Source organism: Pipistrellus hanaki (genome assembly GCF_964339955.1).
Source record: "Pipistrellus hanaki genome assembly, chromosome: 6".
Lineage (NCBI taxonomy): Eukaryota > Metazoa > Chordata > Mammalia > Chiroptera > Vespertilionidae > Pipistrellus > Pipistrellus hanaki.
The window spans coordinates 53,369,727-53,391,703 of NC_140508.1; the positions used below are offsets into that span (position 1 = coordinate 53,369,727).

The following is a 21,977-nucleotide window of genomic DNA, read 5'->3' on the forward strand; positions in this document are numbered from 1 at the left end:
AAGTAATATGGTGTGACTGAAGTGACTGAGCTCCGCCACATGTACCCCGCCACGAAGGACCTGCAGTGACTTCAGGCTATGCTTACCTCACAATTTGCCAACCTCATTTTACAGCCACATCTTCTAAGGCTGCCATTGTCACACATATTTCACATTAGCTTTCGATCTTTGTTGTCACAAAGTTTACAATTCATGTGTTATATGCTGATTTACAGTTCTAATCCTGACTACATCTAAAAGATGAAGTTCTGCAAATTTGAATTAAACTGCACTGTTACTACTGACATTTAAATTCACAATTATTTCATTCTTAATAGAGATGAATTTGCTACTTTTTATCATTTTCTGAAGTATTTTTAAAAGGTTATCCACTGGAAACTTTATACTACCCCTAAAAATAATGGTTGTGTGTCCAGGCAGGGGAAGTGCTCATGCTCCCAGAACCCTGGCATTGGAGTGAGAACTGATTTAGAATTAAAGTGTTTTTTGCTAAGATGAAGATATCTGCATGGAAATATAGTCAAGCTTTCATTATCATTAAACCATCTCAGTAATGTTAAATACTGAATTGAGCCATAGTGTTTATTTTACATTAATGCTAATAGAAAAGTCATCTTTTAAGAGAGGAAAAAATTGATTACATGGAGAGGAGGTCACATAGAACCACTGAGTGGTGTACTGAGTGTCACCAGTAACAGCGAACCTTTCCTTAGCACTTGAAGTATGGGCCACTTCAGAATGTTAATAGTTTTATTTGGCCAAGAGCAGGTCTAAACATGGAAGATAATTTCCTTGAGGTTCTAGAAGTCATACACAGTTACACAAGTCTCTCTCAGTATTTTATATCAAACTAGAGGCCCAGTGCACAAAATTCACACACTCATTGAGGGGGTTCCTCAGCCCGGCCTGTACCTTCTTACAGTTTGGGAGCCCTCAGAGGATGTCTGATTGGTGGCTTAGGCCTGGGAGTGGGCCTAAGCAAGCAGTCAGACATTCCTGTGCTGCTGCGAAGGCAGGAGAGGCTCCCACCACCGCTGCTGTGCCTCACCAGCTGTGAACCTGGCGCAGGGCTTCTGGCTGAGCGGCACTCCTCCTATGGGAGCTCACTGATCACCAGGGGGCAGCTCCTGCCTTTAGCATCTGCCCCCTGGTGGTCAGAGCGCATCATAGTGACTGGTCATTGTGCTGTTCGGTCGATTTGCATATTAGCCTTTTATTATATAGGATATGAATTAGTATGGCTGACCTATTTTAAGCAAACCTCTACAGATTAGCTTTAGATATGCTACCAGTGCCTAATAAATATGAAAGCAGTCATTATTGGCTATAAATATGTAGGATAAATTTTAAAAAGCATCCACAATATCTTTTGTTTCATGTAGTTGCTGCGATTGGCTGATAAATGTTTGTCAGAGAAAGAGAGAGCTGAGAGCTCGCACTGTGTGGCTCGGACATCCTGAGAAGTGTGAAGAAAAACATCCCAGAAATTCCATCAAAAATCAAAAATACAATGTCTTTACCTTTCTACCTGGGGTAAGACTATTAATTCTTGAAAATGGGTTGCATATCAGAGATTACTAGCTTCCTTTGTTTTCATTGTTTTTCTTTTTAAATTTTTTTTCCTGTTTTTAATTGTGTCATATCTTTTTGTTTTTCAACCCTGTTCAAATTGTTAAATAATTCATATGCATTTTTAATGGATATATCACAGAGTCTAATTGAAGAAAATTTATAGTTTGATTATTGACTTCAGTTATAGATAAACATTTAATTGTAGAATTAATCAAGTAAAGCTAAGTAAAATTATCAGAAAGTAAGTTATACATTTTGTTTGGCTGGGAATTTGTTTGGAGGGAAAGTGGAATATAGTGTTTAAAGCCTGCCAATGAACTTCACAGTTAAAATAACATGATTCAAGTACATAACTCAGAAACAAAATGCTTATTAGCATTTATAGCTACTTTCTTCACATTATAAGTTTCACACCTTGTTCTATTGTTATTATATCATTAGTTATCTTTAGTTAGGTGTTAATCCTAATTTTAAATAATAAAGTTTAAATATTTTATTATTTTTATTAAATTACAATGCTGAGTTTATGTATGTTTAGAATACTAAATAGTTGAATACTTTTTGTTTTGGTGCATTATTCCCTATTTTAATGACAGATTTATTTAAGTTATATGAGGCTGGTACTGATTATATTTTTATATCAAAGTTTTTGATAAGTTCTAAGTATTACCTCTCTTGCTATTTTGCAAGCAGATCATTTGATTAAGTGACATGAGGACTGCTTTGTCTTCCATGTTTTCATTTAAATTATCATGCTGATTTCATGTGGGCATTGATTTCCCCACCACCACCCATCTACCCATCCATTCAGTGGTTGGCAAGAGCTTGATAATGGCTGATCATTTATTAAAACTCACAAAACTAATGGCTCCAATTAAAAGACTGATCTCTGTCAGGACAATAAAATGCAAAGTATTTTTCAGACAGGTACATATTCTCATCTTTAATGAAGCTACTGTTTTCTCTTTAGGGTTAAGTTATTAAATACTCATAGATTGGCTAAGCATTGTATATATTCTTAAGGATCACCAGATTCAGTCAGTAGATAATCAGTAGATATTCAGGTTTAAAGCCAACAGTGCAGCTTACCTTTTACCAGTAAATTCACACAGCCTGCCCGGATGCTGTATCCCAAAGGTACCTGTTGATGGGTCTGTACAACTATTACTCTATGAATGATTTTTTTCTTAGGTTGTCTCTTAAATTAGTCTTTTCATCTAAAACGTAGTATTTTAGAAACATTTGATAATTGCACAGTAGGAATTCTATTCCATTTTTAGCATGAATGGCAATTTCTGAATTGCTAAAAGGTATAATTTATGCTAACAGATTTTAAAGAAACCACTGAGGGAAAAAAGGGCTTTCTGTCCTGCTGAGATTAATTTATGAAATGATTCCAAACATTTTGAGACAGCAATTGAACATGATTATGAACAAAATGTGTTACAATGTAACCGATTTTTCAGTCATGCTCGTCTGTGTGATGATACAGATAACTTCATTATTCTTTAAACCAACAATAAGTGCTTACCCTATGGCTCTGCTCTGTTAAAATTTCCATATCTTCTAAGGTGCATAACTAATGGTATCCAAGGGTATTTGGATTTGCAAGTTGCAAGTTTGTGATAAGTTTCATTGTAATTGCAATGTGATATGGGAATTATTCTCATCTATAAACATGATTTTTATTCCATTTGATTTTCAATTTAAATCTCTTATTTTGAGAATTTGCAGATAGAAATCTATTAATATACTAGATCTTGTTTTCTTCCTTAAACAAGGAATTTGAATTAAGCAAAAACAAAAAGTTGCAGGATTTGCATTCCTAAAATTTTATTGAATGATGGTATTTATTTTATATTTGAAAGTACTGTTGATATCAACTCCCGGGGACTGTAAAGAATATATAGGTAGCTGTTTCCCTGAAAACTGGCCTGTGATTTTCACAGCTTTCTATTTCATCATTTCTTTATACTTAAGGGGTGTAATACTTCCAGGAGATTAGGGGATTTGGGGAGGAAAGTTACACCTGTGTATGTTTGCTTGTTCACTCAATTTTTGTAAAGTTACCCAGATATCCACATTCATATTTCATTTTTTTTTTTTACCACTTAATAAATCTAAGGTTAACAGGACTTTTCCATTATAATACTTTCTGAGTTGTTATCAAGATACACATTTGTATGTGTGTATTTGCTGACTTACTAACTTTGGGAAGGCTATTCTCTCTCATTTGCTTTGTTGTGCATATAAAGAGTCACAGAACAGAAGTGGAGTAGAAAACTGGAAAATTGCACACAGGAATCAAAAGGTTTTTGAGGACACTTTTAACATGGTTGAATGTTCTAAAGGTCATTTTATCAGTTTATTTTAAATATGATTTGGGGATATCGTTATCTTTTTTAATATAATTTAGTTATTGGAAAGCTGATGTCAAAATCATTAAATTTATTGTAATCCAAGAAGGTATGTATTTACTGTTTGATGGAAATGTAGTCAGGTATTGTGCTGATTTTAATTATTTAATGAGATATTAAAGATTTTCCTTGAAGAGACTGTTAATTTTTTCTTTTCCTTTTTAGGTTTTGTATGAACAATTCAAGTTTTTCTTGAATCTCTATTTTCTGGTAGTCTCCTGCTCCCAGTTTGTACCAGCATTGAAAATAGGCTATCTCTACACCTACTGGGCTCCTCTGGTAAAAGAAAAGATTTTTGAAATTAAGTTAAATTACTAACTAGAATATAGTTTTAAGAGTTGAAATGGTTAATAAATAGACCAGATTTTCTAAAACCTGATATTGTTGCTATGTATCATTGAACTTTTATTAAAAGATGTTACAGAGTTCTGTTCTTAAGTCCTTCACAGCTGTGCCTTGGGCAGAAGTTCCAGAGCTGGTTGTGGGGCAGGGCTTCTATTGGGCCTTGTTTATCTTCCCAGGGACAGCAGGCCTGTCCCCTTGCCTAGCTCTCTTCTGTGCTGAGCTATTAGAAATGACATGTGAGATCTATTCAGTAATTCCTGATGTACTAATAATTAGGCAGTGTTTACCTTTGTCTGACAATGACAATTCTCAGGTATCTCGATGGAGTCCAGACAATTTCTGGTTGGCAGCTCAGTGCATAAAAATGTTTGAAAGGCAAATAATACCTAACGGGTATTCTCATTTCAAACATATGCTGTTTTTAATAACTTTATGCTATTTGCTGATCGTTTTTCAGCTTATATAGACAAATGTATAATTTCTTCCTTTCACCTAGAAAAATGCACTGCTTTTAATTTGCTCTCTTTGGGGCAGACACCCAGTGTCATACTGGCAAGGAAACATGGTGGGGGAGAGTATTCCTTCAGGGAAAGAACAGACCAGGGCTCAGGTTTCCCACCACAGCACTGCTGCCCTCAGAACTGGAATCTGAGCAGAGTACTCATGGTTATTAGCTCTGATCTGCAGAGCCCACGCCTCACAGATTCTGAAGATAGATGGGTTCTGGTTTATGAGACATGCTGAGTCAAGTCCCATCCTGCTACAGTTCCTGTTCACAGGGACTAGGTGGATGAGAGCAATGAAAGTCACTGTGTAGGTAACATAAATGCAGAATTACAGGATAGATCTTTTCCACTGACTAAATTGGTGAGAGTGAAGGCAATGTCAGTGCTGACAGTGAAGATGTTGATCTGTATAATTTGGTAATAACGCCAGAGGCCTTAAAGATGAATGCAGCATTTTTATTTGAGCGATTTATCCCAAAGAAATAATGATCAGTCACAAAGTCTAAAGAATGTCTGATTTTTTAAAAATTTCTTTATTGATTAAGGTATTACATATTTGTCCTTATCCCTTCATTAGCCGCCCTCCCATGTCTGTGATTATTTTTGATGAAAAAGTTATTTAAAAAATTATATTCTAACAATGGACTCTTCAACTCTGCTGTGTGTCATGAATATGTTGGAATACTGTGTTACTGTGTAGCTAACATTAAAGTTACATATATTAGAATAAATGGGAAAGAATGGGTTAAAACATGGGTAGTAAAAATACACAATTCCTTGATCATCCAATAGTGAATTTGTTTATGTCCAGCACTAGTCTCAGCATTGTTGGTACAATAGATCTTATTTATCTGCTTCCTGACAGAGCTTAGATCTGGAGAGAAAGACAATTTAAATCAATATATAATGCCAAGTAGTAGCCATACAGCTGTGAAGAAGAAAATATAAGGGGACTGGGAATGATAAAATTATTTTGATAGGGTGGTCAAGGCAGGCCCCTCTGAAGGAGTGATAGGAGGGAGCAGGTGGGCCATGCACAGAACAGGGAAAAGAGTATGCAGGCAGAGGGAATAGCAGTTGTGAAAGGTCTTAGGGCTGCAGGATGCTTGTCCCTGTGAGAGGGAGGTTGTAGACTTAGAGGGTGTGGACCTGGGACTATGGTCGGAAAGGAGATAGGGGCAGGCCGGGAGGAGGGGGTCCCCCCAGGAAGGTCTGCTCCTCCAGGTGCTCAGATTTTATCCTCAGTGAACAGGGAGCTGTCATTGTATACGCTACACATGCCCAGGAAGAACACTTACACTTACATTACAGTTTTAAAAGCTGGTGGTGAAGCCGAGTAGCCATACAGGGGTCTTCAAACTACGGCCCCCGGGCCACATGCGGCCCGCAGAGGAGTCTGATCCGGCCCGCCAGGTTTTTTGGGCAGTGAGCGCAGCCGAGGTGTTACAGTAGGAATTAGTAGTTCATATAGTCTGGCCCTCCAGCTCTCTAGGGACCGTGATCTGGCCCCCACTTTAAAAAGTTAGAGGACCCCTGCATTAGGAGGAAGTTTTATTCCTCCTTTTCTCTACCTTTCTTCCCACTGAAATTAACCTCTATTTTGAACCTGAGATTATTCTTGCTATATATCTCTTTACTTTAGCTCTTACATTTGTTATCATTAAACAATATGCAATATTGTTTAGCATGCTTTAATACTTTTATATATAGTTTATCTTATTCTATATATCTTTTTGTAATATGCTTTTTTAGTTTAACATTGGTTTAGAAAATTGATCCACACCGACACAAATCTAGCTCATTCATTTTCTCCCTCTAAAGTATGTCAACATATGAGTCTATCACAAGTATTTGTTCATCCTCCTGGGAAAGGAGGCTTTTGGTTGTTTCTAATTTTCCACAGTTACAGACTTTGTAGTAGTGATCATTCCACTTGTACATTATTCCTGATGCACATTTCAGTCTCATTGAAAAAGTACTGTTTATTTTTTTTAACAAATGAAGTACGTATCTTCACGGGGATTTCTTCATAAGCTCCTGAGTTCTTGCTCTTTCTTTACCTGTGTTTTGTAATTGGTGTCTGGGGTTTGGGATAGTATGTGGCCTTATAGTGTACGAAAGGTTGTAAATCTTTTCTTTTCCTGCTCCAAGCTTCTGTAAGCTTACTCACATAAAAGGAATCAGTTAGCATTTCTGTATTTCTCCTAGGCAAAAACCCACAAGAGAAGCATAAAGCATTTTATAGCTGGAGGTTATAAAATCTTATGTCTGACGTCCACTAATTTTATAGGGAGCCAGTTACTTCAGACAGTCCCTCTGCTCTCTGGTGTTGGGATGTTTCTGAAATACTGGTAATCTAATTAATAATCTTTCTTTTCCAATTACTCTTGGCAGTGTTACTTACTAGTTTCTGTTCTGAACTAATTCTATTGTACGGTATTTTCCCATACAATAGAAAAATTAACTGAAAAGTGACTTTATTATACTATTGAATCAGAATGAAAATTACCTTTCATATTGTTCAGCTTTCAGAACAATTCTTCTAGACAAAACTAGTGTAATCAGAGTAACGAAATATATTGTAATACTTCTACCAAAATAAGGTGGGCAAGAGTTGCCCATGAAAAGATTTTTAGGTAGAGAAAGTATGGATTGATTTTTAACTGCATCTTCCATATACAGTATAGTATCCTCCTGGTACTTTGTTAGTACCTAATGGCAGCCAGACAGGCTGTGTAGGTGTTAGCCCTGCATGATGACTCTGATTTCCAGTCTGACTTGAATGTCTTTCTTGTCCACCCTTTCTCACAAGTCTGTGCATTGGAGGAATGGGTGGAGCATGTAAAGGAAACAGAATCAACCCCTCACAGTCCCACGTCAAACACTAGGCAACAAATGGTACTGAGACCGTTGGACAACTATATGCAAAAGAATGAAGGTGGACCCCTAGTTCATATCATACACAAAAAGTAATTCAAAATGGATCCTAGAGCTATATGAAAGAGCTAAAACTATAAGACTTCAAGAAGAAAATGTAGAGCTAAATCTTTGTGTTCTTGGGCACTAAAGCCCAAGTGCCAAATGAAAAAAGTTAGTTGAACTGTATCAAAATTAAAACTTGTATACATCAGAGAACACCATCAAGAAAGAGAACACCATCAAGAACACTGAATGGGAGAAAACATTTATAACATCGTGTTTGTAAATTACATGACTACCAAAGTCTTTGTATCCGAATAATATAAACACTCTTAAACCTTAACAATAAAAAGACAGATGACTAGTTAAAAAGTGGATGTAGGATCTGAATAAATGTTTCTCTAAAGAAGATGTGCAAGTGACCAATAAGTGCATGAACAGTAGTGCAATTTTTGAAACCAGTTTGGCATTTCATAGAAAATGCTAAACATATCACCCAGAAGAGGCATATCCATAGAGATAGGATGTAGATTAGTGGGTTGCCAGGCTGGGAGCAGGGGAGAATGGTGGTGATTGCTATTGGGTTTTTTTTGGGGGGGGGGTGATGAAAATATTCTAAAATTAGATGGTGGCATAACTCTGAATTACTGAAAATGTGAATTGTATACTTTAAAGGAGTTAATTTTATGGCAGATGAGGGTCAAACTCTGTTCATCAGCCATTACCTTCAGTGGGGGCTATTCAAATCTGTGCTGCACTCTGCCTGCCTCCCTCTCTGCAGATGGGGCATGTCCTCAGTGATTGCAAAAGCTACGTTAGAATACTTTTCTAAACAGTGCTTTTTGTAACTACTGGAAATATCCTGGCAAAGACCAGCTGAGATACATGAAGGTGTTTCAGGAGACTACGGACAGTTCTCTGGTGTTGGAGGAGAAGGCATCATGAAGAGGGTGATGAGGCTAGAGAGCTGTCCATTCTTAAGGTTGTACTTTAGTAAATGGACCATGAACAATGGGAGCTGTCAAAGGTTTGGGGCAGTGAATTGCTGGGGCCCATCCCAAGAGGAGGATTTGGCCACACATTTGCCAGACTTATATTATAGAAGACAGTTCGGTAATGTGAAAGATGATTTGGAGGGAAATGAGGCTGGAGGTGGGAGACTGATGCTGTGGGTATGACCAGAGGAGGGTCTGAGCCAGGCCCATATGTCGGAGGCATGACATGCGCTTGGTTATCAGTAATGGATGAGTACAGGAGAGGAGTCATGGCATTATTTATAGGTGATGGCTATACTTTGAAGATTCAGATTGTGATGGCTCATGGATGAGTGGAGCATTGGGCTACAAGCATTAGAGCCCCACACGAGCAATCAGGGTGACTGCATAAAGAGGGGTACAGTTCAGTAAATACCAGAAATATAAGTACATAAAAGTTTTACTTAGCATCAAATCAATCTATTCAGGTTTTTACCTAAAAAATGAAAGCACTGACTGTACTTGTACTCTCCAATGCCATTGAACAATGTTGCTCTAGGTGAGGAAATTGATCATGATAAGTGCCATACCTGGGAATTGTTTTGTTTTCTGAAATGCTTTTATTCTATCAGAAATAATATTTAAGTGCAGAAATTGTAAGAGTTTTCTGTCAGTCTTTGTTAATTTGGTATTTGAATGCTTGAATGTTCCAAATCTTATTTCATAGATTTATTGAAGATTGTTTTTTTTCTTTGGGTTTCTACATATTATTATGTGAATTTTAAAAACTGTCTTAAAGATAGTATGAATTAGAAATCTATTACCATGTATTATATTCCTTTTATAGTATTTTATTGTTACTTTTTTCTATTTTCATTTATTTTATATTTTAGAAGCTATACACAGTTGACCCCTGAACAACACAGAGATTAGGTCTCCACATAGTCTAAAATCTATAACTTTTGACTCCTCCAAACTTAATTGTCCCTTGACATCCACTAGGGATCTGTTCCAAAACCCTCAATAGATACTAAAATGCATGACTGCTCAAGACCCCTCTGTAGAATGGCATAGAACAATGCATGTGGTCCTCAGTCCCTCCCCTCCTCCTCTGCCACCCACATCTACAATTCCCAATCACAGATCAGAAACAGTGCAGATGTTTACTGAGAAAAATCTGTGCATAAGTGGACCCACATAGGTCACACTCGTGTTGTTCAAGGGTCAACTATAAATTGAGGGGTAAGAAAAATCAAATAGTAAAAAATAATTTTCCTTTATTTTTTTGTTTTGTAGGGATTTGTCTTGGCTGTTACTATCATGAGGGAAGCAATGGATGAATTTCGGCGTTTTCAGCGAGACAAGGAAGTGAATTCACAACTATACAGCAAGCTCACAGTAAGAGGTTAGAAAGACACCTTTAATCCAGCTCACCATTTGTCTGATGTAATCCTCATTTTAGAGTGAACATAAATGAAAGAAAACATGTCTTAATTCTGTTACCAAAAATAGTATTATGTGATTGCATATGGTATCTAATTCCTTTGAATAGTTAGGACATTCACAAGTGCCTTGTTTACTGGGGAAATTTGAAAGCCACTTTCAGAGCTGGAACTGGACACATGCTCAGAAAAGACCTAAGAAGGTCTTTTGCCTCTGGCCAATGTCTGGGCTCAGTGCAAGCAGAGATGCAGCCTAAGGCCAAGTTATAAACAGCCTGGCTAAGTGTTAGAGTCCTCGGCACACAGCCTATCTGCACAGATACTCCCTCCCTCGCTGCTTCCCCTTTCTTTTCCTTCTTCCTTCTCCTTCCCCCTCTTTATATCTTTCTCTCATTCCCTCTCTCTCTCTCTCCCCTGCACTGTACTCCTCTACCTCCCCCCCTTTCTTAGATTCAAGGAAATCTCTTTCAGAAACCACATATGACAGAGAATACACACTTTACAAAAAAGAGTTTAGCAATGTCACTAAACATACAGCTACAGCATTTGACAAGAAACAAAGTGTAGTCTGTTCATAGAAGACATTAAGAAAAATTATTTCCAAGGATTTACTAGATAAGGATTAAATCATTTGCCTTAAATATGCTCAAGGAGCTAAAGCAAATGAATTGCTAAAAGATATTAGGAGAATGATGTATTAACAATTACAGAATGTCAATAAAAGTATAGAATGATTGAAAAAGAAGCGAAAGGAAAATTCTGGAGTTGAAAAGTACAATTAATTAAAAGGGAAAAAAAAATCACAAGTGAGTTTTAGTAGCAGATTAGAGTAGTCAGAAGAAACTATCAATGAACTTGAACCTGGGTTCTATGAAATGTCCAGTCTTAGGAGCAGAAGAAAGAATTAGAAAAATAAATAAATCTTAGGAGACTTATGGGATGGCAGCAAGTGTGCTAATGTGCACATAATGGGATCTTAGGAGCAGAGGAGAGAGAAAGTGTAGAAAAATATTTGAAGGAATAATGATCATTAACTTCCCAAACTTGATAAAGGACATGAATCTATAGATTCAGAAAGTGTAACCCTGGAAAGGCAAATTCATGGAGAGCCTCACTGAGACATGTTTTAGTCAGACTATGTTGAAACCCAATGACCAAGAGGACATTGAAAGCAGCCACTTATCACATAAAAGAGGAGGGGTCCCCAGTAAGAAGATGAAAAATCAGCAGGAGGAACATGGCAATATTTTTAAAATAGTAAAAGAAAAAACTGCCCATCAAGAATTCTGTATTCATATATAAAAAAAAATTATTTATTCAGTAAAATTATTAAAAAATGAGGGCAAAATTAAGGCATTCTCAGATAAACTTAGAATTGGAAATAGGAACTCAAGAAAATTCACACATGCCCATGTTCACTGCAGCACTATTTACCATTGCCAAAGGGTGCTACTTACAAACCACATGTCCATTAGTAGATGAATGGATAAACAAAATTTTGTTGTATTTGTGCATCTGAATGTTATTAAACCAGCACATTTGATTAAGATGAGATATGATAGGACATGATTGAACTTTGAGAATACCATGCTGTATGAAAGAAACTAGACACAAAAAGTCACACACTGTATGGTTTCATTCACAGAAATGTACATGGGGATAGTAAGCAGATAGTGTTTGTTGTGCCTGGGGAGGTAGGGGAGTGGGTGTGAAGGTCCCTTCAGTGGTGATGAATGTTTTAGAACCTGATGGAGTTGGTTGTGGGATACTGTATGTACTGAGGGCCACTGAACTATCCATGTTAAAATGGCTGATTTTTTATATCAATTTCACCTAAAAATGGAACATAATGCTGAGAAAGACATACTAATATTATGTCTTTCACACTTCTGAGATGTTTGAAGTAAAAATATGTTAAAAACATTTTTTATTAGAATTATTTTAAGTACTCTAGGAAATACATTTTTTTTTAAAATTGGTCATTGATACTGGTGATCCATGAATTTGACATTTTTCATGAAGTTAATGTTAATTTTTGTTATTTTTGACTTTCTTGTGTGTGTCAGATAATATTCATAATATGCATTTGCATAATCACCATCCAAGGGAGGTTGGTATTACCTCCAGGTTATTGATGAGAAACCTGAGGCACATGCTGAATGAGCTGCCCTGTTAGGTGCTTGATAGATCTCAGATTTGAACCTGGGCCATTCTGACTCTAAGCCTAGTGTTCTTTCCACTGCAGTGCATTGCTTGGTGACTGGTTATTTTGATGCAAATGATTGACAAAGTCTAGAATGTAAAAAAAATACAGTTATGCTTATAGGGCATAATTTAACATTTATTTTGTTGTCAAGAGTGTTTGCCACTCAGCTTCTTAATTTCTAATATTTCACAGTTATCTATTCTTTGAATGGCATTGATGACTACTCTTGTGTAATTGACTGGTTTGATGTAGTATCATATTTACAACATTTGAACTTTTTATATTAGGAGTTCTTAAGCACACTCTTGTAGAACTACACTGGGAAAACGTCCTGTAGTTTGCTTTTTGTTTTTTAAAGGAAAGCCACTTCTATTTCAAGTCTGTTACTGTCTTAAAGATGCTTTGTTTGGAAGCAGAGACTACTTTGACTGATAGATGATCTAAATGAATACTGGAATACTTTAGTTAGCCCTTTGTTTTATTGCCTGAGAAGCTGCTTTTCTTGTGTGGGAATTTTCCATGTCTGCCACTGCTCTTTTCCTTCCTTCTCCTTGTTTTGACTGCATTTATTATTCACTGTCTTCTAATAGACAGCGTCAGAGGCAGAGGCAGGGAGGAGAGCATGAAACAGGTGCTCCTGGGTGTTGGCAGTTTTTGCTAAGTTCCTGATGAAGAGCAGTATAAATTGTGTGGCCATTCTATTTTCACATTCTTGGAATCAATGCAATATTTTTTCCTACTTACAGGGAGAGGTGTATAAATTGAATGTCTTGGTAATTATCCAGTTGGCTAGTTCACAATTCAATTCCACAAATATTTACTAAGTATTCACTATGTCTTAGGCACTGTGATAATCTCATGGGATTCAAACATGAATAAGTCCTGAACTGTGCTTCTTAAAGAGCTTATGCAGTATTCTAGCAGACAGGATAAACTTGGAGGTCTTTGTGTATTTGTATTTATTTTAATCAGCCACCAAATCTCAGCAGGGTTCAGTCATATCAACCACTATCTGTATTTTCCAATGTTATACCTAAAGCTAACATGAAATAATATATTTAGGAATGGAGTTTATTAGAAATGGGATTACTCTGTTCTATGTTTTGTTTTGTTTTTGTGATGGTTGTTTTCCAGTATACCTTAACTTTTTCTTTTAATAGAGAAGAAAGTCTGCTGTCTTTGAACCTTATGTAAATTGTGTGTGAGAGAGGTTATGGAAGGACATGTCCATATTTACATGTTTCTTATGTTCCAGTCTCCTTCCAAAAAAAGCCTTGTTCACGGGGAGTACAAAAAGGGACTGTTCTCTGTGGTTGCGTGGCTTGGAACCCTATCATCAGTATTGTGTTGTTGCTACTTGTAAAACTCTTAATCTATTCTTTTATAGTTAAAAAATTTATAAAATGTCTCTGTGAAATTTTGTGATCTTTTAGTAAAATTTACTTCATTTGTGAGTTATAATTATCCTTTTAAAAATCAAGAGATTTTTAAATCCCTCTTTAGTGCCTCTTACATATTGTTTATGCATTATACATGCTTTCATGGGGAAAATCATAAATGTAACTGATTTTATGAGTTACTATATTTTCTACTTGGCAAGAAGGATTTCGTTTTGTGACAGTCATATCTGATGATAGTTTTTTTTTAATAGTATACTCAAGTGTCAGCTGAATTTCCCCATCAGAAAGTGCTTAGCAGCTGATGCACTTGGAAGTAATCAGAGTTGATTGCTACGATCCGTATGCAGAGAAGCAGTGATGACTCTTCGCACGTTATTGATGTGCTGTCATCTCTTGTTCGTCCACTCTTGTGACAGCACAGATGAAATACAGCCCTGGATACTGGGGAGTCATTTGTGGATGTTTTATTTTATGTAGTCAAAGCAGTGCTTTGGTGCACATGCTCAGCTTTTCACATATTCATCTCATATCCTCCGTTTTGTGAAGTAGACTTAAGTCATCTTTCTTGCCTGTGGTCTGAGCAGCATTTGAAAATAATCCATTCCAGTATTTTTCAAGAATATTTAGCAAACATTATTGTGTTTTTACTATACAGTGATATTTATTGCCTGCTGTATATGTCAGGCACAGGCACACACTTAAGATTTACTATTTAATTTGTTTAGGACCGGATACGTATACTCAGGACTAGGTACATGTATGCAGGAGTAGATGTATATACCCATTACCACATGACCAGTATGTTTTTCCAGCTCACCCTAAGATAATAAATGAATTAATTTCTTCATGATACTCATACATTGGTTTTTATTACATCGTTTGGGGATGAGGGCCTGGAACACCTGAAATATGATTAAAATCACTTGCTGACTAACACAGAGCCTCCTCTCACACATGTAAGGGCTGTGTGTGTATGTCTGGTAGCATCTGGTATTTCCTTTTGGTGACTGGTGTTGCTTTGATCATGCTGTCGGTCATTGGTATCTCAGCTCCGTGTGCACAATTGCTGTTTCCTCAAGGCTAAGCGGAGTAATTGGCACATGTAGGCACTCAGTAAGTGCAATATTAAGTAAATGAGGAACTTCCAGGTCAGATATGAAAAGTTTTCATCCTAATAGATGTTGTCAGTGAGCTGCCGGTAAGACTACAACAGCTGTACGGCATGCCCATGTGAGTCACCTGACCCATGCACCCCTCACCTGCTGTCCTGGCCCACTTGAGATAGAATGCTCTTTAACCCACCAGCTTGATAGGTGAAAAAGGTTCTCATTTTGCTTACCTTTTAGCATTTCATTGTTTATTTTTAATCTTTTATACAAGTTTATTCATTTTTACCATTTCCACTTTTTTGCCTTGTTATAATTTCTTTATAAGAGAAGTTTATAACATGAAAATATATTTATCTTGTTTGATTAATTTTTAATATCTGTTTTAGATGTAGGTAAATTTATAATTTTTATGGAAGCAAACCTTTTTTAATTTTTTTAAATTTTAACTGTAGATAGTTCTTTTAACCCCAATATAGTGTAGATATTTTTATTTTCTAACAATGTTGCAATTTTATATTTAAAGTATGTATTACATTGGGATGGGGTCTAACTTTTCTTTTTTCCCAAATGGTCAGTTAAGTTGTTTTAAAACCAGTTATTAAGTTCTTTTATCAGACCTTTGAGAAATACGTAGATTCATTTGGGCCCTTTCCTCTGCTTTCTGTTCTGCTTTACTGATTCTTCCAGATCTCCATGCCAGTTTTAAGAAATGTTCCTTCATGGAACATTCTAGTAGCTTGGGAAACTTCTCCTCCCTCCTTAGCTCCTTCCTTCACTGGTTATTTTTCTCTTTCATTTTTTATTTTATTTTCTTTGAGTAACATGAGACACTATAAATATAAGATTATTTGGACATTTTCTTCCTGCTCCTGTGTTCAACCAATGACATGGAACCTTTAGCAGGAGCCTGACGCAGTCCTGCTGTCTCCATCTATTGATTTTCTCCTCCCACCAGGGCGCATACCAATCTCCACACTCAGGAGTAATTGAGAAGGAAGCCATCACCGTATAGATTATTGAACATAGAGGAAATAGAAACTACGGACAATTTCAAACTAAGGCTGGCTCGTATTCCTCTCGATGCTGGTATAACCACACAGACTCATGTAGGAGGACATTGGTGGAAGTGTGCATTTATAAGCCCATGAGAGAGGGAGACCACTGCATCTTCTGATTTTAGTTGCTTAGAGTCTTAGAGCCATTTATATTAACAGTCCTTACTTTTGGTAGATATTTAAGAGGCCTGTCTAGCTGCAGAAAACAGACATTACCAACTTCCCTTAGATAGATAGTGGTGTGCTTGACCAAGACTTGAAGGGTGTCTCTATTGTCTAATACCATATAATGTTTATTTGTACCTATTAGTTGATAAAACAGTTTATCTTGAGGTACATATTAAATTTTTCAAATTGTATACTTTTCTACCAAATATTTATCTGGTGAATGCAGTGGATTGCTACTGGTACTTATTTTAGTATTTAGTTCTGCATATCACATTGGTAGGTAACAGAATCTGTGTGCGTAGCCTCTGTGGGCAGCCTCTGCAGGCCGTTTCTGGACTCTACTGGTCATTACACAGTGGTGTGGACTGTTTTAGCAAGTGAGACTAGAGGAGAAGTGGTTGGCTAGCACAGCTGATCCAGTGAATAACAGTGTTTTATCTTTAAATGTTTCTTACAATACTGTAATATATTATTACTAGAGGCCCAGTGCACGAAATTTGTGCACTGGAGGGGTGTTCCTTAGCCTAGTCTGCACCCTCTCCAATCTGGGACATGCCTCTCACAATCCAGGACTGCTGGCTCCCAACTGCCCTCCCCAGGAGGCCTGGTTCCCCTCCCTCCAACTTCCCTCCCCTTCAGGTCTGGTCCCCCCTCCCCCCCAGCTGCCTTCCCCTGCAGGCCTGGGTCCCCCCCAACTGCCCTCCCTTGGAGGCCTGGGTCCCCCTCCCCACCCCCCCCACGACGCAACTGCCTTCCCCTGCAGGCCTGGGTCCCCCCCAACTCTCCTTTACTGAAGGCTGGTCCCCCCCCCAACTGCTCTCCCCTGAAAGCCTGCCCCCCTAACTGCCCTCCCCTGCTGACCTGGTCCCCCTCAACTGCTCTCCCCTGCTGACCTGGTCTCCCCCAACTGCCCTCCTCTGCCCTCCCTCTCTCTCTTTCTTTCTCTCTCTCTTTCTTTCTCTCCTGCATGAGGATATGATTTTACCCATTTCATTCCCACTTTTATCCCCAGCACATCCTGGGAAAGAGGCCTAAGCTCTGAGTGACATTAAGCAGAAGACTGCAGCTGCCCAGCTTCAGCAGGGTTGGTCGCTACCCAGGACTAGTATCATGTGACTTGGTCTGTGTACTCATCACTGAACTTACGGAGCCTCGAATGTTCATCTTGTGCATTGTAATTACTATGCACATCCTCTCTCTGCCCCTTGCCCTTCTCACTGCTGCTCAGGATTTAGGTTCCTTCCTCATCCACACCTTTTCTTTCTAAACTTCTTACTGAGAATGGCTCATCTCTGAGGGTCTTGTTTCCTCTGCAGTGGCTGTGCTTCTCTATAGCCTTGGGGCCACTTGACCTGGAGGCGGGGCCTCTTCCTGTCTTTACAGCTTCTTCTCTTTGTATCTGCCTCTAGCTGTTTCAGACACCAGTCCATTGATCTTATACCTTAGCACTTTCTTGCCCCTTTGATGTTCTAGTCCAGTGGTTGGCAAACTCATTAATCAATAGAGCGGCAAACTATGGCTCAAGAGCCGCATTTTGCCGACCTCTGTTCTAGTCGATTAAGTCCAATTTATCTTTTTTTAAAAAAAAAAAACAAACAAAAACGAAGGCTTGTGGTATCCTAAGAACTATTTACCCAACTCAAAGATTTTCTGTTATATTTCTCCTATGTTTCTTCTTTTTTTTTCAGTTTTAGGCTTTACATTTATATATCCATCTTGTGTAAATTTTTATATCAGTGCAGTGTACAGGTCTGAGTACTTTTCTTGCATGTGGATGTCCCATTGTTTCTAGCACCATTTGGGGAAATAGTAATTATTTCCCACTGCATTGCCATACACTTTTGTCAAAAATAAGTTGTCCTTCAAGAGTGGGGTTTTTTCTCCTTTCACTCATTGATATATTTGTCTATCTTTATGCTAATTCCATGCTCTTTTGATTACTATTGCTTTATAATAATTCTTGAAATCAGAGATTGTTTACCCTCCAACATGGTTTTTTAATTCCACAGTTGTTTTGGCTAGTGTATGTTATTTGGATTTTCATATGACTTAGAATCCATTTTCATGAAAAAACCTGCTGGGATTTTGATTGGGATTACTTTGAATCTATAGATAAATTGGGGGAGAGTTGATAATAATATTAAGTCTTTTGACCCATGAAGGAGATATATTTCTCCCTTTATTTAGGTCTTTTAAATATTTCTCAGCAATGTTTTGTGTGCTTTTTTAGAGTATAAATCTCTTTTAAATAGCTTATGTTATGTGAAGGAATAATAAGTTTCCCAGGAATGTAAAATCTTGATTAAGAAGTCAAAAAGGATACGTTTTCTATGTTTTAAAATATTTAAAAATATTTCCTGCATTTATTGCATCTTTTATGTCTGCAGCTGTTCATCTCTCTCCTCTTTGTGTCTGTTACAGAAATTGTGAAATAGAAGGAAGGGGAAGAGGAGTGTGTAGTAGGAATAAAAAGAAAAGTGAAATATAGGTCGTGGTTCGGGGTTCTGCTGAAGTCAATGAGGGATATTTACTGCCTGGGGCTTAGCTGTAAAAACAGAACAGTGGGAGTACAGACAGGTAACTTGAAGGGACCAAGGGAAAAATAATTTAAATAGACAGTCTTTTGTGGCTATTTTTTGGCTGATAATAGACAAATACTTATCACTTGTAGAGATATTTTAAGATTTGTTACATATGTAATTCTAAAGAACATTGCTATTTTATGGTATGAATACAAATAGGCTCCACCCACCAAAAATAGCTCCAGCCTTATGTGTTTATTATATAATTGAGGAACATGAAAAATATAGCAACATTTACAAAGCTTATTGATATCCTTCAGACAAATCATTAGGAACTAGTTTAGTATTATTGAAACTCAGCTGCTTGAAGAGGTATTTAGGAAATAAGGTTTTAAAATAAGTTGAATGTGGTCTAAAAGTCAGGGGAATGATCAGTAATATTAGTTTTGAAAATGCAATATGAACTTTTCCTCTGTTCTATTAGCTTTCAGAATAAACTGAATGTAAAAGAAAAGGACCTTTCTTCATATTAAAACAGTAAAAGTTGTTGCTGGTCCTAAAAGGGAAACAGACAGGGCGAAGGAGACTGCCAAGTCAGGGAGGGGAGTGAGAAACAGAGATGGAGGAAGATAGGGAGGCTGGGCCCAGAGACATAGGAAGTGAAAGAACTTGGTGTTTCAAAATGCCTATATAATGTTTTATCTACTCTATGTGATATGAACATTGTGATGTAGATGTTATATATTAACTGCTATACATGATTAGCACACACCAGCTATCATGTAAGTATTGTTTGCACAATACAGCATGGAGAAGAACCACTTTTCATAATAAATCTGTGGTCCTGACCTGTATCTGTAAAAACTTCTGGTGAAGGGTGATATTCTCTCATCTTCTCTGTTGCTTCTTTTCTGTTAGTCATGTGCCAGTCAATGCCATTCCCAGGTTGTATAGTAAGGACTGTACATCTCCATCTGACTCAATTTCTGTCACCACATTATTTTATTTAATGATATTTCTGATCATCCTATCTTGACTCACACCTGAAATAATGGCAGATTGGGTAGCAACCTTCCACATGGAATCCTCTCCCACATTCCCACACGGTTTTTATTGGGGGTGGTTAAATTGTACTTGGGAGTTAACTAAGAGAAGTTAATTTTTAGTGACTGTGTCTATCTGAAATATTTATTTTGAAAGTATAAGTAGAGATACATTATATAAAGTTTTTCCCCCAAAAGTTATTTCTAAAGTATTGCTTATTTCCCCCAAAAGTTATTTCTAAAGCATCAATTGCAAGTTTAACTCTGGTGTGCTATTGTTTCCTTGAGTTGATTATACTTCTTCTTTTTTTCAAGGTAAAGTGCAAGTTCAGAGTTCAGACATACAAGTTGGAGACCTCATCATAGTGGAAAAGGTTGATGCATTTTCAATATATTTCAGACTTGTCTATACCACTTATTAACATTTAGCCTGATTGCAAGTAACTTTCGAATATAAAGAAAATTGAGACATTCATTTTCAATCTTAACATCATTGTGTAAGATTTGCTCTACATGAAGAAACATCTAAATTTTTTGTATAGTCTGTTTTGTTAAAGTACATTTCAGTGTGCATAGATGACGTCATATTTTGTCTAAAATAAGACGTGTCAACTGCTTGATGTTACATTATCAGTATTATTTCATGTGACCAAAAAATTTCAGCTTCTAGAACTCCCAATTACAGATAGATATACAGGCAGCCCTCGGGTTATGTCAGACTTGATGTATGTCATTCCATGGTTACGTTGCCATCTCCCATTTATTTATTTTTAAAAAGTTCCGTCATATGTATTCATGTGCCTTATGTTTTTTTATTATTTATTTACCACAGGTCAAATTGTAAAGGTCAGGAATTGTTATCTTTCTTTTAAATTTTTTTTTTACTGTTTTACTTTATTACTGCTGTGTATGTACTTCATGTGAGTGATGAAAGTGCTTATGTAGATGGATTCCTACTTACGGCGAAAATTGCATTACATCACACTGTAGGAATGGCTCTCCGACGTAACCCGAGGACCTACTGTATTACACATAATTATTGGATATTAATTCTTATGGTTAATAAGAATTCTTATGGTTAATAAAACTTAAAGAAGGAAAGGTTAATGGAAGCAAAAGAGATTAGAAAGAAAAAGTTTAGGTCTGGTAGGAAGAGACCACATTGGCAGAGGAGGAAATCGCTGGGCTGCTGGTGGACTGGGGTGTAACCCAGTGGTCTGACTGCATGGTGGTAGTTGTTTCTCATTCAGTCTTCCCTGAGGAACAGTGATTCAATGGGCAGTCTTTATTTTATTTTATTTATTTATTTTTTTTAATTAAGGCTCAGGAACACTTTTAAAAATATATTAAATAAGTTTTTGAAAAGCCTCTTACAGAGTAGTGTGAGCCCTTAGTGCCAGTTAGCGTGCAGGCCACATAGGAGCAGAGCGGTCTGAGCCATCTGTGCAAGATAATTAGTAGAAGAAAGTCATCCTCCTTAAGACACTGCTACATTAATCTGTACTGAGAATGATCAGGGTGTGTTTGATTTGACAAAACTAGATGAAATTAAACAGACTGATTTGCAACTTATTTACATAGTATTCATTTTATATGGATGCTATAAGTCACTAATTTTTTATCCTTTCTTAGATTTTCAGGTGGTTCCTACTGTAAAGTGCTACAGTGAACATTCTTGTACATTATATCTTTGCACATTTCTGTAAGACAAATGGCAGTCATATAAATTTTGATGCAGTTCTTTAAAACATCAACATTGCCTCATAGTTTTTGTGGTCAGGAATCTGGGTGCAGCTTAGCTAGGTCTTCTGGTTCCAGGTCCCTCTCAAGGCTACAGTCAAGGATCCATCAGGTGACTGTCACCTTCAGGGCCCACTGGGCCTATTGGCAGAACTTGGTATTGTGTTGGACTTAGGACTTCAGTTCCAGGGACTTTGGTTCGAGGCCTTTCCCATTTCTAGCCAGATGGACCTCTCTACAGGGCAGCTCACAGCCAGCTGCCAGGGAGCAGGTGACAGAGGGCTGGCTGCATGGATCCCTGGCTGTGAGACCTGGTCCCATCGCCTTCAGTTTCCTTTTCACTTTTAAAAGTCTGCCTTGTGTTGTGGGGTTGAAAACTGGGGTAAAATCTGTGAATCCTCTCTTATTTTCAGTACCATCCATGATAGGAATGGAGGGAATTACTTTATTCTTATAAAAATCATCTGTAAAAGCCTCTAGCTGGCATCAACCTCAGTGCATGTCAGATGCCTTTCTTCTGAGACTGGGCACAGGGCAGGTGTTTGCTCCTATCATGCTT

At 37.3% G+C, this 21,977-nt stretch overlaps 1 protein-coding gene across 2 annotated transcripts in view; it reads left to right on the plus strand.

Moving 5' to 3' along the window:
* The window catches only part of ATP9B (ATPase phospholipid transporting 9B (putative)), a 133,506-nt gene that overhangs the window by 14,274 nt on the left and 97,255 nt on the right, over positions 1–21,977 (plus strand). For both annotated transcript variants that reach the window (XR_014795342.1, XM_084887978.1), the window contains exons 3-6: positions 1,383–1,533; positions 4,155–4,268; positions 10,030–10,138; positions 19,994–20,052. Coding sequence is in view for 1 of the 2 variants with exons in the window: in XM_084887978.1 (XP_084744104.1) it covers positions 1,383–1,533; positions 4,155–4,268; positions 10,030–10,138; positions 19,994–20,052 (433 nt within the window). In the remaining variant the exon portion in view is untranslated. The remainder of the gene's footprint in view (positions 1–1,382; positions 1,534–4,154; positions 4,269–10,029; positions 10,139–19,993; positions 20,053–21,977) is intronic.